The 20,584-nt window shown below is 41.0% G+C and overlaps 1 protein-coding gene across 2 annotated transcripts in view; it reads right to left on the bottom strand.

Moving 5' to 3' along the window:
* DGKI (diacylglycerol kinase iota) overlaps positions 1–20,584 on the bottom strand; it is a 308,370-nt gene that overhangs the window by 179,766 nt on the left and 108,020 nt on the right. For both annotated transcript variants that reach the window (XM_050918163.1, XM_050918170.1), the window contains 2 exons: positions 10,868–10,963; positions 7,733–7,807 (listed from right to left, as the gene is read on the bottom strand). In XM_050918163.1, coding sequence (XP_050774120.1) covers positions 7,733–7,807; positions 10,868–10,963 — 171 coding nt within the window. The remainder of the gene's footprint in view (positions 1–7,732; positions 7,808–10,867; positions 10,964–20,584) is intronic.

The raw sequence follows: 20,584 nt of genomic DNA, 5'->3' as shown, positions 1-20,584 counted from the left end.
TATACTGGCATGATTTTATTAATTGAGGAATTTTCTGCCATCAGTAGGTTCTCAGCCTATTTACTGTTGTGGGCTGCATACGCATCTCTCTATATGTTATGTGGGCAACATCCACACAATATATATGCTGAGTGCCCGGGAAGTGTGACTGCAGACCCTGCCTGCAAAGATGGGGAGCCCTGACCAGTGCAGGGTGCCTCCTCAGCCAGGGACAGTCTCCCCAGCATCCAGACCCCTGCAACACTGGGCTGGCACACGAGCCTGCCCTGTAGGGACAGGGTACCCTGTCCAGGGCAGAACGGCCCCCCAGGCACTGCCCTTCCAGTACCCAGTACCTCATCCAGGGACTGCCCCCCAGGCACCCAGCCCCCCACTGAGGGACTGCTCCCCAGCGACTGTCCCCAGCATTCAGGCCTCCCAAGGACTGCCCTCCCCACAGCACTCAATCCCTCCCATCCAGGGACTGTGCCCTAGCCACCACGTCCCCTATCTAGAGTCTGTCCCCCATACACTGGCTGCACCCCCTCCCCACACCTCAACCCCCTGCATGCCCCTCCCCGCAGCCCTAGCCCCCTGCACACCCTTCCCCCATGGCCACTGGTCTCCTACCTTGGCTGCACCTAGCTCAGCTGTGCAGCCCACCCTGCCCGCCTGCTACTGCCCCAGCCCCTTTCCAGAGCCTGCACCCTGCACCCCAACCCATTGCCCAAACCCTGAGCCCCCTCCCAGAGCCAGCACCCTGCATCCCCTCCTGCACCCCAACCTCCTTCCCCATCCCTGAGCCCCTTCCTGCACCCAAACTTCCTCCCAGAACCTGCACCCTGAACCTCCTCCTGCACCCAACTCCCCTGCCCCAGGCTCAGCCCTGAGCCCCTCCCACACTCCAAACCCCTCAGCCTCAGCCCAGAGTCCGCACCCCCTCCCATACCCCAACCCCCTGTCCCAGCCTGGTGAAAGTGAGTGAGGGTGGGAGAGAGTGAGCAACAGAGGGAGGGAGGGATGGAGTGAACAGGGCAGGGCCTTGGAGAAGGGGCAGGGCAAGGGTGTTTGGGTTTGTGTGATTACTGTTATTTCTACTTTTTCTTTGAGGTAGATCCTGGGTTGCACTTAAATTCAAAAAGTGATCTTGTGCTTTAAAAGGTTGGAGACCACTGCCCTAGTCTGATTGCCAGAAGCTGGGAGTGGACAACAAGGAACAGATCACTCAATGATGGCCTGTTCTATTCATTCCCTGGCATTGGCCACTGTTGGAAGACAGGATACTGGGCTAGATGGATCATTGGTCTGACCCAGTATGGCCATTCTTATGTCCTTATGTTGGAACAGGAAACAGCATCACAGAGTTTAAAGCTGGAAGGGACCACTAAATCGTCTAGTCTGACCTCCTGTATATCGCAGGTTGCTACCACCACCCAGCACCTGCCCACTAAAACCAGCAATGGAAATGGAACCAAAGTAAATGAGACCCACAGGAGACTAGATTGTTATGTTCCAGTCAAATATTAGGAAGGATCGAGGCGCACCAGTGCTTAAGGTCCCTACAATGACAGGGAAATGATTAAGTGAGATATACCCAGATAATCCTAACAAGTATCCCACACCTACACGCTGCAGAGGAAGGCAAATCCCCACACCTCTCAAATTCACTGGCAACCTGATCTGGGGGAAAATTCTTTCCTGACCCCATATATAGTGATCAGTTAGACCCAGAACATGTAAGCAAGAACCAGCCAGCCATGCTCATGAAAGAGGGATTGCTTGATACAAACTTAACGTCCTGTCCAATGTCCCATCTCCACCTGTAGCCATCTCTGATGCTTCAGAGGAAGAAGATTTTTAAAACTCACAGAATACAATGGGGGAGGAAAGGATCCCTTCCCGACCTTTGTCAGTGGCCAACTGAAACCCTGAAGCATGAGCTTCAGGAACAAAACCAAAGTGATTCCCAGGGCTATTAAGCCCTCCCCCAATATCACAAGTAACCCCATTATACAACGGTACTCAAATTTGTCCAGTCTCTCTCTAAACTAATTAAGTTGTTTGCCACCACAATTCCTATTGGGTGGTTGTTCCAGAAACTCCTTCCGCTGATGGTTGGAAACTTTTTTTCTAATTTCTACCTTTAATTTGTTCATAACCAGTTTATATTCATTTGTTCTTCTGCCAACATTGCCCTTTAGCTTAAATAGCTCTTCCCCCTCCTTGGTATTTACCCCCTCTTTATTTAAAGAGAGCAATCATATTCCCTCTCAGCCTTCTTTTTACAAGACTAAACAAACCAAGATCTTCCAGTCTGTTCTCCTAAGACAGAACCTACATCCCCCTAGTAGCTCTTCTCTCCACCTCTTCCAGTTTAAATCCATCTTTCTTGAATACAGGTGACTGGAATTGTACATAGACTTCCAAATGAAGTCTTATGAATGCCTTGTACAGTGGCATTAATGCTTCTCTATCTCGACTGGAAATGCCTCACCTAATACATCCTAGGAATGCATTTGCCTTTCAGAGCCGCACCACATTGGTGGCTCATACTCATCCTGTGATCGACCCACACACCTAGGTCTCTCTCCTCCTCAGTCATTTCCAAACTGATGAGCCAACAGCTTGTATCAGAAATTCTGATTATTAGACCCTACCTATATGACCTTGCACTGTATACTATTGAATTTCATCCCATTTAAGTCACTCCAGTCTTTAAGGCCATCCAGATTTTCCTGTGTAAAATTCCAATCCTCCTCTGCATTGACAATGCCTCCCAACTTCATAACATCAGCAAATGTAATTAGCGTGCTCCTGCTTTTTCTGCCAAGGTAATTAATACAAATATTGACTAAGAATAGTCCCAAGACCAACCCTCGAAGAATTCTCTGCAGTCTGATAAGTCACCTTTCAGCACAGTCCCTTGCCTTCTCCCCTTTAGCCAATCCTTAGTCACTTTACAACGTTTGTACTGATCTCCATCTTCCCTAATTTGACTAATAATTTCCCATGTGTTACCATGTCAAATGCTTTACTGAAGTCCAAAAATATTAGATCTACTGCACTTCCCTTATCAAAAAAAAAAGTTCTTTTCTCAAAGAAGGAAATCAGGTTACTGCAGCATGATCTACCTTTGGTAAACCCACATTGCATTACTTTCCCTTTACCTCCATGAATTTAAATTATTCATTTCTTCAAAATTTTCTCTAAAGCCTGGCACTCTACTGAGGTCAGACTAACAGGTCTGTAATTGTTCGGATCACTTTTTTACCCTTTCTTAAATATAGGTATGACATTAGCTATTCTCCAGACATACGGTACAATCCCTGAATAGATAGAGGTATTAATCCTTGTTACTGGACTAGCAATCTCATGTGCTGGTTCTTTCAGTATTCTGAGATGGAATTATATGATCCCCAAAATTTGAGATTTAAGTTTTTCTTCCACTTCTGATGTGGCAATTTCCCTTTCTGTATACTCATATCTATCACACTGTATTCATACGCATGTTCCATATTACCATTGTTACTGAAATCTGAGGCAAAATATTCATTTAGTTTTTGGGCCATATCTAGATTATCTTTTAATCTCCTTCCTATCCCTTTGAATAGCACCCCATCCTCATGCTTCCTTACTCTCTTTTTACCTATTATTTAATTTTTTTGGCAAGAGCTAAGTCAGCCTAATTTTTAGCAATTCTCACTTTATTCCTACAATTTCTAACCTCTACAGTGTGGTTTTCTTTGCTGATCAGCCCTTTTTTCCATATCACATAGGCTCTCTGCTTATGCCTAACAACCTTTTTGGGGTGGTTATTCATCCAGCTGAGTTTGGAGTCTATCCATACAAGTTTTTCCCCCCCTTTCTCCGGATGCAAATTTCAGATAGTTTTTGTAAAAATGTGAAGAAATTTTAACCTTCCTGTACATTTAAGTCCTTGAGTTCTTCAGTCCAGTTGACTTATTTAACTAAGTCCCTTAAGTTCCCAAAGGGTTCCCTTTTGAAATAAAATACTGGTTGACCTGATTTTGATTATCCTTACATTTAATTTAAACTGAATCAACTTGTGATCACTCGATCCAAGGTTATTTCCTATCAGCAACTCTTCTGTTATGTCCTCACTACTTACTAAAATCAAGTCTAAAATTGCATCACCTCTTGTTGACTCAGTGACAATTTGATGAAGAAAACTGTCATCTATCATAACCAAGAAGAACTGGGTCCTACTGGTATTAGCAGCATTTATTTTCCAATCTATATCTGGGAGGTTAAAGTCTTCTACTATGGCAATTCCCAAAAATATTTCTCTCTCTAATAATATTAAAGAAATCACTATCCATAAAGGAGACTGACCCTGGGGATCTATAGCAGGCCCCTAAAACCATCCCAAAAGAACCTCCTTTACAATCCTTCCACAAAGTTATTTTGGCCCAGACAGATTCTGTTTGGTCCATACTATCACTTCATATTTCTTTACATTGTATTGCTTTCATTGATGTACAACGCTACTCCACCACCTTTGCCTTTATTCACTTCTCTCCTAACCAGCACATACCCTTCAATACCTGTATTCCTCCAGCAATGAGTGCTATTCCATCTGTAATTACTATAATATCTGGTTTGACCTATTGCACCAGTAGTTCCAGTTCCTCCATTTTATTGCCCAGACTCCTTGCATTTGTGTACAAGCATTTCAGTTTCACTCAGGCCTCACCAGTTTTCTAGCTTGTAGTGTTCCATTATTCCTATTGTATCTTCATTTAGTGTATTTTCCTTCTGCTGTGTATCCAAGTCAGGCGTGGAGATTTCACGAGTCTCTCTCAATCTTCTCCCCTCATCTCCTAATTTAAAGCTCTTCTTTTATCAGTCATGTCAGCATGGATCCCGGAAGGATAACATTCCAGGTGTTCAAGTGGAGTCCATCAGTTGAGAAGATTCTTCTTTTTGTGGATGCCTCCCAATGGTCAACCATCCTCCAAACCTTCCTCATAGCACCAATCCTTGAGCCATCTGTTCATCTTCATTACCTTGTCATGCCTTTGCTCTCCTTCCCTAGGGACCTGAAGTATTTCACTGGAAATCACCCGAGCTTCCACTTCTTTAAGCATCTTACCCAATCAAGTGCAGTCGTCCTTGGTCCATTTTAGTGGGAATCTAGCAGTGTCATTCATCTCAACATGCAGCACAATCAGTGTATTTTTTTCTTGCACACATCAGGATCTTTGTCAGCCTCACAAACATATCTTATATCTTTGATTCTGGCAGACAGCACACTCTTCTGTTCTCTGGAACTAATCTGGTGAGTATCGAATCCCCAGTCACATAGACCTGTTTCTTGCTACTGTTAGTATGAATCTGTCTTATGTTCTCTCTAGCAGTCCCTTGTACATCAACTTCATTCTTCCTCAGGCTATCTCCATCATCTCTTCCTCTCTTCTGCAGAGACTGACTTCCCTTTGTTTCTTTCTTGCATTACATCTTCTGTCTGTTTCTCCTCTTCATGTCTCAGTGCTGCAAACCTATTACTCAACTCAATTTCAGCACCCCTAGTTGGTCTTTTCTTCTGCCTTGTCCTCATGGTCATATTCTTCCATGGATCACACTCCTCTCCTAGCAGTCCCCTCTCTAGCTCCTTTTGTTCAGGAGGTGTCTATAAATCTTGAGTTGTCTGTACCACCTCCTCTCTCCTTTCCTGCATTATTCCTTCAAATACCCATCTGAATTCCATCATCTTCAGCTACATCTCTAATCCTTGATTCTTCGCTGCCATGAGCTCTATCAGGTGACATTTCATGCGTAAGTGGCTTCCATCAGATATCCTCTCAAGGATGATGTACATCACAAAGCTTCTGCATCCAACCATCTTCTTTCTGTCCTCTCCTCCTCTGGTTATTTCTAGTGTGTCTTAATAGCTACCATGGTCTTCTTTTCCGAGACCCTATAACTAGAAAAAAAGAAACTCCACACCCAACGCTCACTTACAAACTCCTACAGAAACACTGCGGTTAGCTGCTGGCTGTTCACTGCTCCAATGTTCACTAATTGGCTTTTAAACCTAGCCAAACTAAGTCAGTCTCACCTGCACATTAAGGGATATCAGGAAGCTCTGAGTCAAACTGAAGTTATTGAAAATATTTCTTCTGTGAAAACAGATTAATCTTGCAATGCTATTAATGCTCTTCCAATGCTGTTCATCTGGAGTCTTGAGTCTTTGTTCCACCATTGAACTTTGACAGGATGGAAAAGGTCACCTAAATTCTCATTATTTTAGTTAAAATTCATCCCAGGACAGAGGAACAAGCACCACTGACATCCCATAAAATGAGATTGAAGAGATGTTCAGATCTTGGGATATCCTCTGCATTGGGGCAAATTTCATACTCTCTAGACTAGAAGAAACAAATTAACATTCAACTCAATGGCCTTCATCTGAGTGTGCACTTTCTCTTATTACTTGGGACACCAAAAACTAGTGGAGATGTAAGAAATTATCATTACTTTTGGTAAAACAGGTCAAGAATAATGGATCAATGTGATTTTGTCTTATTTTACCTTCTGCTGTGTTAACTGGAATGCACTAAAACTCACTGAAAAAACTCACGTATTTAATGACGTTTTGCAAAACTCATCCAAATCAGGGAAAACTAAAAGTCCTTTCTAAAGGGCTGCCACTGAAAATCTTTGACGTATTACCCACTTCTGTGCAAGAATCAGTGTCAAACACGAGGTAAAATTCTGACCCCATTCAAGTTAATGGCAAGATTCCCATTGACTTCAGTGGCACCAGGATTTTCCCCCATGAATCCTATTGGGAAAAATTCATCCTGTAACAGTTAATTTATAATCAGGAATATATGTATTACCAGATGAAGGAGCATTGATAGAGAACTGCATAATATGATCAATATATTATGGGATTTTGAAGGTTTGGGGAGTTTTCTTTAGAGACAATAGTAAGCAGGATAGATATCAAAATAAATTATTTACCAAGGCAAGGAAAGATTTACAAAATGTTTCCAGTTGTAACTCAAAATGCTAAATTCCTAAAGTTTAGGAGCAGTGAGAATCAAGGGAACACAAAAATATTTATGGTGGTTGTTGATCTCGTATTCCTTTTAACAATGGCAACTGCCATAAACTGAGTTATGCTGTTGTAGTTGTGGAATTCTGTGACTGGCAAGTATGTATGGGATAGGAAGCATCGCATTTTCTATCTTTCATTTTTAGTCTACATCATCTTCCCCTATAACTAGAGCAGATTAACAATATGGTTAAAAAAATCAGTTTAAAAAAATCATACTTTCAAAGTTGTTTCTGTTTCACATGGTTCAAAATAGACCTATTTGTTTTGGAAATTTTTCAAAAAATTTATTTAAAAAGTCATATCAAAAGCATTTTTGAAACATTATTGAAAATTTTCATTTACTATAAGCCAATTTTGGTATTTATTAGGTAACAATTTCAGCTAAAACTGCAATATTTTAATTAAAACATTGCAAAAAATTTCACGAAAACAAAAATAATAATAAACATCAATATTTTTTTTTGTCTTAAAAATGGCTTTTTTTCCTATAAAAAAAATTCCATTTGAAAAATTCCAACCAGCTCTATCTATGATATTATGAAAGCATTGTAATGTATTTGACAAACAGTACCAGAAATTAAGCTCATGAAATTTTCAAGATAATACTCAGTTATGGATTTTAAAATGTGTACTGTACGTTCAATATTCCAGCAGGTGGTGTCCTCTTACCTTCTCTAACTGTTCCATGCACGCATTGTGGACCACAATCTTGCAGGCAGCACACTTCCGTCGGAGAGCCGATTTCTACAACATTTAAGAACAGTGTTGGTGAGAGTGTATGGAATGCAGGGGCGGCTCCAGGCCCCAGCACGCCAAGCGCACACTTGGGGCGGCAAGCCGCGGGGGGCGCTCTGCCGGCGCCGCGAGGGCAGCAGGCAGGCTGCCTCCGGCGGTTTGCCTGTGGAGGGTCCGCTGGTCCCATGGCTTCGGTGGACCTCCCACAGGCAAACCACCGGAGGCAGCCTGCCTGCCGTGCTTGGGGCAGCAAAATCCCTAGAACTGCCCCTGATGGAATGAGGGGAAATCATTTACAGAAGCAATAACATTTTATCAGAAGCCGAACAGCTTCTCTTTCCCTCCTCTTATCCAACAGGTCTTCTGGATTGTCTTCAAAACCTGATTGAGCTACGTGTTGAAAAATGGCTTGAAGCTGAATAGTTGAGAATAGAGGCATAAACAGGGTAACAGAGTGGAACATGGGACATATGGCATGGGCACGTGGATGGGAAAAAAGAACTAAAGACATTTTTAAAATAGTAAATAAAGTTACTGATGACATTCTGATTAAGACTTCCTTATCAGGAACAGTCTGAAATGGAAAAGGATATAGCTAGTGAAGAGACAAGGAAACGTACACACTTTACTAAGAGTTTCAGTAATGACTCAAGCCAAACTAGGGAAAAAGTTCCTCCTCTACTGCTCATATGAAGCACTGAATTTGATGGGGCATCTCTCAGACCAATGCCTTGCAGAAAATTCCTGTGTAATTTATTAGAGAATGATAATCGTCCTGCAGAATTTTGTTAACCAACCTATAAAATGCTATAGCAAGAACATAAATTCCCTATTGAATTCTTTAGGGTGGTTTTACAATTCTGTTCAAAAGAAATCATCTTCTGTTAATAGGCTTTTACAGCAATTTCCATAGAATCTTACTGGTCAAATTCCTGTTAAAGTGAACACTAAGTGTCCATTACGGACAGAAAGCCTTTACCGTAAACTTAAATTCTTTCTTGTTCTTGCACATACTTAATCATTCCAATGAGTCTCGCAAAAGGCATTTTTACAGAAACATTTACGGTTGAAAAACAGAAAGATTATCAACACAATAAATTAAGGCTGATTATGCTTGAAACTTTGCAGTCATTTTTATCACAGTCATTGAGAGCTTGTAATTAATGTTTTCTTTATAATTTTCAATATGTTATTAGCTAGATTTTGGAAACAACAGCCCTCTTGTAGCTAACATACCACTAGTAAATTTGTAGTATTGTCAAATCATGATTTTTCTTCGTAAGTCTCTCAATTTTTGGTGTTTTTCTTAAAACGCCAGCTATATAATTATGATACAGCATAAGAATCTCAGCTTTTCATAAAAAGTAAGTTTCTTAGTCCTCATGATTGCAGAGAAAAGCTTGAAAACATGGGACACACGTACCCTAACAGCTTAAAGACCAGAAGGAAAATAAAAAGAACCAAATATCTTTTTTAAAAGCATCATGATTTGTAAACCAATCCCATGATTTTGGGCATTGGACTCATGATTTTTGAATGTTGGGGCTTGCAGTACTGATTCCAAGCATTAGTAAGGAAAGATTGGTGGACAAATCAGACTTTGAGTCTTTTCCATCTCATGTACTATTTATCATAAAGTGTCAGTTCCAAAGGGTTGGACTTCATATACTGTTAAGGCTTTGTGTTTATTAAAATTTCTATGCATTTTTCCATAAATGCAATTATAGATTAATTACTTCATACCACTTTTCCATTAAAAAGATATATCTGATCTAAAAATATTTTATATGTAAAAAGCCAAGTAACAGAAAGGCCAGTGCAGCCATAGAAAGATGTAGGATCTCTAAAAAGATTCAAACTGGAAAACCATTAGCCATTAGCCATTTGATCAAGATAAGCAAAACATAATTAGAGTTAACTAGATTCTCCCCATGTACAGTTCACAGACCCACAGCAGAAAGCAACACATATGCTACTTTGTGTTACACTACTAGATTCCCCACAACTACCAAAAGCTTAAAACGGAAAGGAATTTCAGTCAAGAAAAGGCCAGGCAATTAAAAATGGTCAGTTCTCACATATGACTCCATATCTGTGGGTCTGTTGGCTGGAAAAGTCTTCAATCAACTAAGATTCCCACCAGCCAGAGGTGGACTAGGGTGTGGGGGGGGGCTATGCCAGAGCAAATGGGGATCTCTCCCCACCCCTTCCACCTGCAGTTCCCCCTTCTCCCCCTAGTGCTCCTGCCAGGGAGCGGGATCAGGGTATGGGGGCTTGCCCCGCTCCATCCACCCAGCGCTCATGCCAGGGAGCAGGGTCAGGGTAGGGGGGCTTGTCCCACTCCGCCCGCATTGCACTCTTGCCAGGGGGGAAAAGGGTCGGGGCGTGGGCCTCCCAGCAGGAGCATCGGGCAGAGCGGGACAAACCCCCATGCTCCAACCCCGCTCCCTGGCAGGAGCATCAGGTGGGTGGGCGGAGCAGGCTGGGGCATGGGGTCACCCATTTTTGCAGAGGCCCTCAATTGGCCAGGGCCTCTGGGCATGGGCCCCATTGGCCCAGTGACTAATCTGCCACTGCCACCAGCATTTCCAAAATGGTTCTGATCCATCATGGTTACTGCAGTTTTATTCCAGTTTTATTTTTATTACAGCACTGATTTCAGTGGAGATGGCCCCTCATCAAACTGTAACAACACAGTGGTGAATTAGGCACAATATACTTTTACGGGTCTATACTACTTGCTACAGGCAAAATTCTCAGGGGTCTTAAGCTCAGTTCTTATTCAGGCAAACTTCCACTGACACACTGGGAGCTTGCCCGAATTAGGGCTCAGTAAACACCTCAGATTTCATACTATTAGTAGAAATAGTACAAATTTTAGAGGTTTTTGTTTAAATGAAGAATTTGACCAATAGTTCTGTTTCTTTCTTTCTATCTATCTGCTGTAGCAAGGCACCACATGTCACACTAGAAAATGCAAGCTCCCAAGCTTCTGAAGTAGTCCCTTCAACCAAAACTGGATTCATTGCCCTACAAACAGATAAGAAAGTCTGAAACTGTTATACTCACTGCAAATTTGACTTGGCAACTGTCCTCCCCCAGGTAACACAGGTCCCCAGAGACATTAGTCTCCAGCCACAGGTGCTCTCCATTCACTGCATTCTCCTGAGAAGAGATGATTGTTAAATTGGCTGAGGTGAGTACATTATGTTAAAGAATTTGAATGCTAGCTTAAATTAAAAACGACATTGATTAACTCATCATAGCTTGTGATCTAAGCCACAAGTTTAGTGGTCTCATCCTAGAATCACTCAGATATTTTTTCACAACACAAAACCATAACACTGTGTGTCATAATTGGCCATCTCTCTCACAAGAAGTCTGTAGCAGAATGATAGGGGTGCCATTGGTCAGGACCAATGTTTATTGACAGAGCTGTTTGGAGGAACTTTGCCTAGCACCTGCCCACACTGTGCCTAGGTTAAGCAGTACTATCAGTTCCGCGCTTTCATCAGTATGAAATTTACCACTATATTTAAAATAAAAATTAACATAAAAGAAGCAAAAGACAATGTTACTGATTGTATTGATTGCAGACTAGAGAACCAGACCAGGAAGTGGAAACTACCATATCCAATGTAACTGCAGGGGTATTTAGGTAGGACCTCTGAACAAATCATTTCTACCTGAGTACATACCACCACTCTCATGAAAAATGCCACTTGAATGTTTATGGCTTGAAGTAAGGACCTTGGGTTTACATCTGAAGAATGCCACCTCCTGTTGGCTAATGCTCTCAAAATCAAGCTGGTGTATTGGTGATCCAGCTGTGATTCAGGGAGAAGTGAATCATAGAGTTATAGACATGTAGGGCTGGAAGGGACCTTGAGAGGTCATCCAGTCCAGCCTCCTCTGCTGAGGCAGGACCGAATAAGCCTAAACCATCCCTGTTTGTCTAACCTGTTCTTAAAAACTTCCAGTGATGGGGGTTCCACAACCTCCTTTGGAAGTCTATTCCAGTATTTAACTATCCTTATAGTTAGCTTTTCCTAATATCTTATCTACATTTCCCTTGCTGCAGATGAAGACCATTATCTACCCTTAGTGGACATTGAAAGCAAGTGATCAACATCCTCTTTATAACAGTCCTGAACATATCTGAAGACTGTTATCTGGTTCCTTCCGTCCCCACTCCCACCTTAGTTTTCTTTCCTCAAGACCAACATACCCAGTTTTGAGAAAAGAAGACTGATAACAGTCTTCATATCTGTTAAAGGCTATTATAAAGAGGACTATGATCAATTGTTTTCTGCGAATGAATCACCCAGAACACTTACTGAGCTTTCCTGAGAAGCCCACATCTATTTACCAAGCCCAGCCCTCCTTACTTCATGAAATTGGACAAAATCTCAGCCTGAGGAGATCTGGCTACAGAAAGATTCCAGTTTCCATCCTAGTGTGATACTAGCTTTATAGCAAAAATAAAATGTTGTATGTGCAATATTTGAGCAAAGTGAATAAGCAAGAATCTTGCTGTATTAGAATTAAAGTACAATGGAAAATGCATTGCCAGTCTCTGGCATTTGGTTTCCACACTGCAGAAATCACAAATGATGTTGCTTTCCAACCAGATGGTGTCCAGGATGCGTCCAGCCATTTGGGTCAAAATCCTTTATTTTAAATAGCACTGACAGTTTTCAACATGATGAGATAAAAGTTACTTCTCTCTCCCATGAGGATATTTCAGGTAAGGCTTTTTAATAGGGAAATGTAGCAGGCATGGTTTCTTTGAGTTCTGTAATAGAAATTCATTCCCAATAACTAGATCAATATTAACTAGCATTTAAAAATTGCAAGCAGATAACTGGTATCTGTTAGAACCATGGTGACAATTTACAAGAAGTCATCAGGTCACAATCCAGAAAGGAGAGTGGGGGAAAGGAAAATAAGGTATTTTTACAATGACAGATCTGCATGTCCATATTTCCCTGTATAAACCAGAAATAAGCAGCCTAAGAGTGACCAAAAAACTCCTCCAAATTATGTCAGACTTGGTATTGTCCCTAATAGGGGACTGAATTAGGACTCGGGTTCTATTCTTGACTCTGCTGCTGACCTGCTGTTTGACCTTGGGCAAGTCACTTCCCCTCCCTGTGCCTCTGTTTCCCCTCCCACCTTTTGTCTGTCTCATCCATGTAAATTGTAAGCTCTCTGGGGCTTGAATTATATGTTTGTACAGTGCCTAGCACAACAAGGCCCCAACCTTAGTTAAGGCATCTAAGTGCTATAACGCAAATAATAATAATAATGATGACTTTTCGAGACTTGAGCTCACTTAGGAACAAATCATGCTTTCCTTACTCATATAAGCAATTTTACTGAATCCGTCCATTTTTTTCTCCAAATTCATCCTCACAGTAAAGCTGTAGTCTATAGGGAAAATGGTAGCCAGAACTGTCAAACAGGTTTTTATAGTACATCAGGGGAAAACAAGTAATTTGAAAGCCCAGTCACTTCATGCTAGTGAAGATGATTGTACCTCCCCATCACGTAATGCCAGAAATTCTTATTTCCTGCTCAGTTTATGGGGTGCTAAATTGAATAGTGGGACAAAGAAGCAGATGGGTCTTCCACTGTCCTAAGCTGTTTGAGTGGGACACAAGATAGTGTTCAAGTAGGACACCTTCCCTGTTAAAATAACCAATGGTTAACAACATATAATGGCTCATAATATTACCCAGTGCTAAATCATGTAGATCATAAAGGAAGTCTGTTTGGAACAATCAGTTTGGGAAGCTAAGCAAGAAAGCACACGGAACCAAAATTTCCTAAAAAGAAACAGAATAGATTAAAAGTCCCTCTATTCACATCATGTTTCTCCATGACTTTCCATTCAAGGTTTCTAAAGATAAAGTGGCCTATTTTCATAACCCAGTTTAGACCAAGTTAGATTTTGTTCTCTGTTGTTCCTGAATGGGTTATACATTCATAGGGCCTGGTTTTCTATCAGAAGTTTGAATAAAACAAATCTGTACTCTTCTATGCTTTCTGGCCTGTGTTACACAGGTCAAACTAGATGATCACTGAGACACTTTCTGGCTTTAATATCTATGGGCCAGATTCTCTGTGACTCTGCGCCTAGTCATTTACACCAATACAAAAAATGGGCATAAAATTTTACCATTCTCATCTGGTGGCATTTACACTCATTTTGCACTCACTTTTCTCTGGTGTAAATGACTCCAGGATAGAGCTGGTCAAAACTTGGAATTGCCATTCTGAGGAAAATTCTGACATTTAAATATTTCCTTCAGTCACAAATCAAAATGAAAAAAAAATGTCATGGTGAAAATATTGTTATCAATTTATCAAAAGGCTTTGGCCCAAAAATGCTGAAGCACTTTGACTTCATAGTTTCTACTTTTATATTTTACTACAATTTATGATGGAGACCATTATACATTAGCATTAAAATGTTCCATCAGAAAATATTCAACCAGTCTTACTCCACAAGGTGCGGGACAACAGAAAAATCATACCCAAAGATTTTAAGACCAGATGGTGCCGCTAACGTTATCTAATCTGACATGCTGCATAACATGGGACATAACGGGTGGCAGAGTCCAAATTATTATATTTATATTTCTGATGCATAGATTGTTTTCTGCTGGACACTGAGTTGGATGGACTATTAATTAATATTTTGCCTGGTTAAGTCGTTTTGCACTTGCTGGTGAAATTGTTCATGTGCAGAGATTTACTTTATATCAGGAAAATAATGGAATAAGGCAAGTACAAATCCCACCTATAATTTGGGAAAAGCCAGAAACACCTCCTGTTCAATATTTTGAAGTATGAGAGAAAACAAAATACAAAAAAAGTTAGGAGACAGTGTTTTTAGCACTATCATGAATGTAACTTGTAGCTGCTATGATTCCACTTGTAAATTGAAACAGATCTCCTCCCTGAAGCAGAAGCAGCTGCCATTATGTGTTCAGATCCAGGCTGCTACAGAGGTGACATAAACACTGTGCTCTCTCAGATGGAGACTTTCCATTTGTTTGTTCTTGTTTTGTTACCGACCTAATACAAAATAAAGTTCTTTTTGGTATACGATTGCTCTTTGGGTATGGAAAAACAAAACATACACTGCCCCAATTTGAGGAGAAATTAATATCCCAGAATGGAATTTAGGGGCAATTGTAATTACTTGTGTTTCACCACAACTAGCTGTGCATATGTAAATACTTGTGTTTCACCACAACTAGCTGTGCATATTTCTCAGCCGTTAAATTTGGTTTCTCCTTTAAAAAGTGCCCCAGCCTAGTTCAATGCCAACCAGATTTAGTGAAGCCCTTTGGCCCCCTCCATATGTGTCAGCTCTGCAAGCTGCAGTCAGAGTAGTTTGAAACACAATGCAAACTAACCTGGATAATTTAATTTAGAGTGGCAAGCAGCCATGGATATTCAGTCAATCAGATCAGCCAGTTGGCTGAACATTCTAATTTAAAATGTAGCATGACTTGTAGCAGAAAGAAAGGATCTTTCCATAATTCCTGTCATGGAGAGAGCTTTTCAAAATTATATGTGAAAGGATTTTGAAATAAACCATTTAAAGGAGGAAAAACTTTCAAACATGCCAGGCTAGGAATTCCAGTTTAATGCCATTTATTTGGGAATGTCCTTGTTTGTTTGTTTTTAATATTTAAAAATATATTAATACTAAACAAGAAGCCCATAGAGATGTAACCATGTGATATTTCTAATAATTTGAAGATATGCAGTATCAACTTTATACCAGTCTCTCTTTTAAATTTTAACTCTTAGAATCAGATTCACCGGTAGGCTGCTTCACCCCACTCTGGAACAAAGCTCCCACTGCATACTGGCCAATTTCCCCATTTTCTGTCTCCCACATCTGTCTTCATGCACGCCAGTGCTCCTCTACCCCTCCTTTCCAATCCTCCGTACACATACAGATCAGTTTACCTTCCTACTCCCCCAGTTGAGTATATCTAGTGCAATGGGTAGTTTTTTAAATACATTTTCAAAATAGCCAATTTTGCCATTATTCTTAATAACAAAGTTTATGTTGGCAGAAGCTGCATAATCACATTTTTCTAAAGAGAGGAATAAGCCCAAGCTGCCAATTACTTCTTGCCCTTCCTTCAGAGGAAATGGAGAACAATTGATCACTGTGCTCTGTGTAACAGCGTTTAGCATATTTGAAGACTTATTATGCTCCCCCCTCAGTCTTCTTTTTTCAAGATTAAACATGACTCATTTTTTCAACCTTTCCACATAGGTCAAGTTTTCTAAAACTTCTATCATTTTTGTTGTTCTCCTCTGGACTCTCATTGATTTATCCATATCTTTCCTAAAGTTTGGCACCCAGAATTGGACACAGTACTCTAGCTGAGGCCTCACCAGTGCCAAGTACAGCAGGACAATAACCTCCTGTGTATTACATGTGACACTCCTGTTAATACACCCCACAATGATATTAGCCTTTTTCACAACTGTATCATATTGTTGACTTATACTCAGTTTGCTATCCACTATAACCAGGGATCCCTTTCAGCAGTACTCCCATCTAGCCAGTTACTCCCTATTTTGTATTTGTGCATTTGATTTTTCCTTTCTAATTGTAGCATTTTACATTTGTCTTGACTGAATTTCATCTTGTTGATTTTGACCAATTGTCCAATTTGTCAAGGTCATTTTGAATTCTAATCCTGTCCTCCAAAGTGCTTGCAACCACTCCCAATTTGGTGTTCTCCACAAATGTTATAAGTCCACTCTCCACTCTATTATCCAAATCTTTAATGAAAATATTGACTAGTACGGGACCGAGGACTGACCCCTGAGGGATCCCACTAGACACACACTCCCAGTTTGACAGCAAACCATTGATAACTATGAGTATTGTCTTTCAACCAGCTATGCACCCACCTTATAGTAATTTCATCTAGACCACATTTCACTAGTTTGCTTATGAGAATGTCATGTGGGATGGTGTCAAAAGCCTTACTACAATCAAGGTACAGCACATCAACTGCTTCCCCCCATCCCCAGCCACTAGGCCAGTAACACTGTCCAAGAAGGAAATTAGGTTGGTTTGGCATGGTTTGTTCTTGACAACTCCATGCCGGCTATTCCTTATAACTATATTATCCTCTTTGTGCTTACAAATTGATTATTTAATAATTTATTCCAAGATCTTTCCAGGTATCAAAGTTAGTCTAACTGGTATATAATTCCCTGGGTCCTCTTTATTCCCCTTTTTAAAAATAGGTACTATTTTTACCCTTCTCTGGTGTTCTGGGACCTCACCCATCCTTCACAAATTCTTGAAGATAATTGCTAATGGTTCCAAGATTGCTTCAGCTAGTTCCTAAAGTACCCTAGGATGAATTTCACCAGGCCCTGCTGACTTGAATACCTCTAACTCATCTAATTATTTTAACCTGTACTTTCCCTATTTTGACTGAAGCAAAATAGGCATGAAACACTTGAGCCTTCTTGATGTCATCAGGCATTGGCTCTCCTTCCCTGCTAAGTAGAGGACCTTCACTTTCCTTTGTCCTTCTCTTGCTCCTAAAGTATTTACATAACCTCCTCTTACTGCCTTTTATGTCCCTTGCTAGATTTGACTCATTTTGTGCCTTAGCCTTTCTGGTTTTGTCTCTTCATGCTTTTGTTATTCTTTAGTACTCCCTCTTAGCAATTCATCTATGCGTCTGTTTTTTGTAGGCTACCTTTTTGATTTTCAGGTCATTAAACAGCTTCTAATGGAGCCACATTGGCCTCTTACTATTCTTCCTATTGGGAAGAGTAGCCTCCTCAGTTGAGGCTTTTATATAGTCTGCTTGAGAAATGCTAGCTCTCCGGAACTCCTTTATCCCACAGATTTTCTTCCTATAGGACCCTACCTACCGGATCTCTGGAGTTTATTAACATCTGCTTTTTTTTTTTTTAAGTCCTTGGTCCTTATTCTGCAGCTCTCACTCCTTCTTTTCCTTAGAATCATCCAATCTATCATTTCATGATCACTTTCATCCAAATAGTGACCCCCTTCTGATTTGCAACCAATTCTGCCTTGTTGATCAGAATCGAGTCTAAAATGCCGAAAAAGAAACAGCAAAAAATAATTGCTCATCCTAAAAAATGTCTTCAAATACAGGCTATACACAATTTCAGTGATTTTTAACTATATGGGAAGACTGAATTCACTACTATTTCCTGATGTGAGAGCTAAAGAAGTGGCTAACTAAACCACGCTCCACTTTTTAAAAGGGGTAGTGGCATAGCCACATGCAAGGATTCCCCTTATTCATGAGCCTCTGATGATGTATGTCTCTTTCCATCTGCATACTCAGTTCCCAACTACAAGACTTCGTTTTTCAGAAATGTTAATAGGAAAAGACATCATTCAGTGTACAAATTAACGGAGTATATGAAATGATGATTTACAAGGGAGACCATAGACATGGAAAAGAAAAGCATTCATCTGGTTTAATGTTGTTGTGACAAGTCAATACCAGTAGGATTAGAGTTGATACACTACATTTTATGTATATATAAACGTAGAATATCAATATATACAAATACACACACATACTTCAATCCATTGTTCTTTAAGGTAAGGGGCCAATAGCTCTGGCTAGAACCACATACCAAAAAGAGGCAGAGTATGATGAAAGCATACAGATTCACATGTATGGGTGTAAATACATCCAATGGACACTATGGGCACCCTTATGAAAAAGTCCTATATAACTGAATAGGAAGAATAACCTTTCCATACTTTCTTAAACATCTAAAACTCTCACTGAAATTTTATAGTCTTATCAAACAATTCTGTATAGGCAGTTAAAAACAGAAGCCTATGAAATGATACCATCCTCTATTATATTACATTGGTTTTTAGAATAATTTCAATAGAAATCTATTTCTATAGAATCCTACATGTTTCATTCCTATTAACTTCTACAGGACCTTTCCACAAGACTATATCATGGCTATAGGGTTCTAATAGTTTCCCTCTAAAGAACACTCAACATACTCCATAGGTCTATATAAATTGTCCATTCACATAATGTACACCAGGGTCCAATCCTGAATTTTGCTACTTCACAGGATACAAAAGTGGGCCCTATATATCCACAAGTCCTTCCAACTGCCCCTTTAAAGGATGTGTATCATACAATCAAAGGCCAAACGAGTGTTCCTTCAAAGAACATATATCATAGATCCATACACTGAATATTATCATTATTTATTGTATTACCACAGTGCCTAGCAGCCCCAGTCATGGAGTAGGACCCAAAATAGAACAAAAATACAGTCACTGCTCCCAAAGAACTTATAATCTAAGTATAGACAAGAGACAACAGATAGATAAACAGACAGATAGGGGAGTACAAAGAAACAATGTTGGCCAACATGATAGCCAGTCATATCAGCACGTCAGCAGTCTAACTGTTGTCAATTTTTTTGCAGGCATCATAGAAAAGGGAAGCTTTAAGGAAGGTGTTGAAGGAGCATAGTGAATTCATTTTATGGATGTTTACAGAGAACTTCACCCAAGCGTGTGGGGCAGTATGGGAGAATGCAGAGAGGTGCTCATTTGAAAATCTAATAAGTGGACAATAGAGGCTGGTATCATGGGCTGATGAGAAGCAGGGATCACATACAACATAGAGCAGTGGTTCTCAAACTTTAGTAACCCAAGGACCCCCACTTTGATTTCAATTTTTTGCAGACCCTCAAGCCCCCGCTCAGCCCCATGCCCCAACCCCACTCTACCTCATCCCCCAAGGACCTACCCCACCCCACCTCTTCCTGCCCCCACTCCACCCCTACCCCTCCTCTCCCCCAGCTCTTCCTCCCCCTCCCATGAACATGCCCCATCCCTGCTCCTCCCTGCGCCTTCTTCATGCTGGGAAACAGCTGTTCCATGGTGTGCAGGAGACACTGGGAGAGAGGATGAGGAGTTGATTAGTGGGGCCAGTGGCCCCGACATGATTCCAGTCCTTCCCTGAGAGCGCCCCATCCCCGCTCCTCCCCCCACCCAACATCTCCTGCACGCCCGTGGAACAGCTGTTCCCCAGCATGCAGGAGGCACTGGGAGGGAGGGAGAGGAGTTGATACATGGGGCCAGCAGACCCCTCGAGTACCCCCAAGGGGCCACAGACCCCAGTTTGAGAAACGCTGCCCTACTGGAAGAATACGCACCACACATCTTTAGGGAAGGGCTTACTCCACATTGCCCTATGGCTATAAAAGCAGCTCCTCAGGGGGTATACAGGTTACAGCAGTGCTGCAAAAATACATCACTAAGTTAGAGAGAAGCCAAAGGGTAGCAAGTTATTAAAAGTTTAGAAAATGTGACTAACGAAAGTGAGATTAAGCTATGAATTTATACATCTGTGGGGAAGAAAAGAAAATCTCAGGAGCAATACCTTGCTCTTATATAGCAATGGTCATCGGCAGATCTCAAAGGTCAGCATTATTATGTATGAATGGGGAAATTGAGGCACACTGAAGCAAACTGCTCGAGTTTCTTGAGACCCAGTCAAGTGCTCTATCCAACAGGCCACCCTGCCTTCCATATGTGAAACTGACAAATAAGTAGCAAGGAGATAACAAAAAATGAAGGGTGTGAGCAGGGAATTATTTTCAGCCATCATTGTGGAGACATTAAGGAAGGAAACGTTTATGCTACAAATTTAGGCTTCACTTTCTGGGCATGATGTCAGTTGGACACTGGAATAACCTGCCACA

This window comes from Gopherus flavomarginatus, chromosome 1 (assembly GCF_025201925.1).
Source record: "Gopherus flavomarginatus isolate rGopFla2 chromosome 1, rGopFla2.mat.asm, whole genome shotgun sequence".
Lineage (NCBI taxonomy): Eukaryota > Metazoa > Chordata > Testudines > Testudinidae > Gopherus > Gopherus flavomarginatus.
Note: the sequence above shows the minus strand (reverse complement) of the source record. Positions and strands in the feature narration are given on the sequence as shown.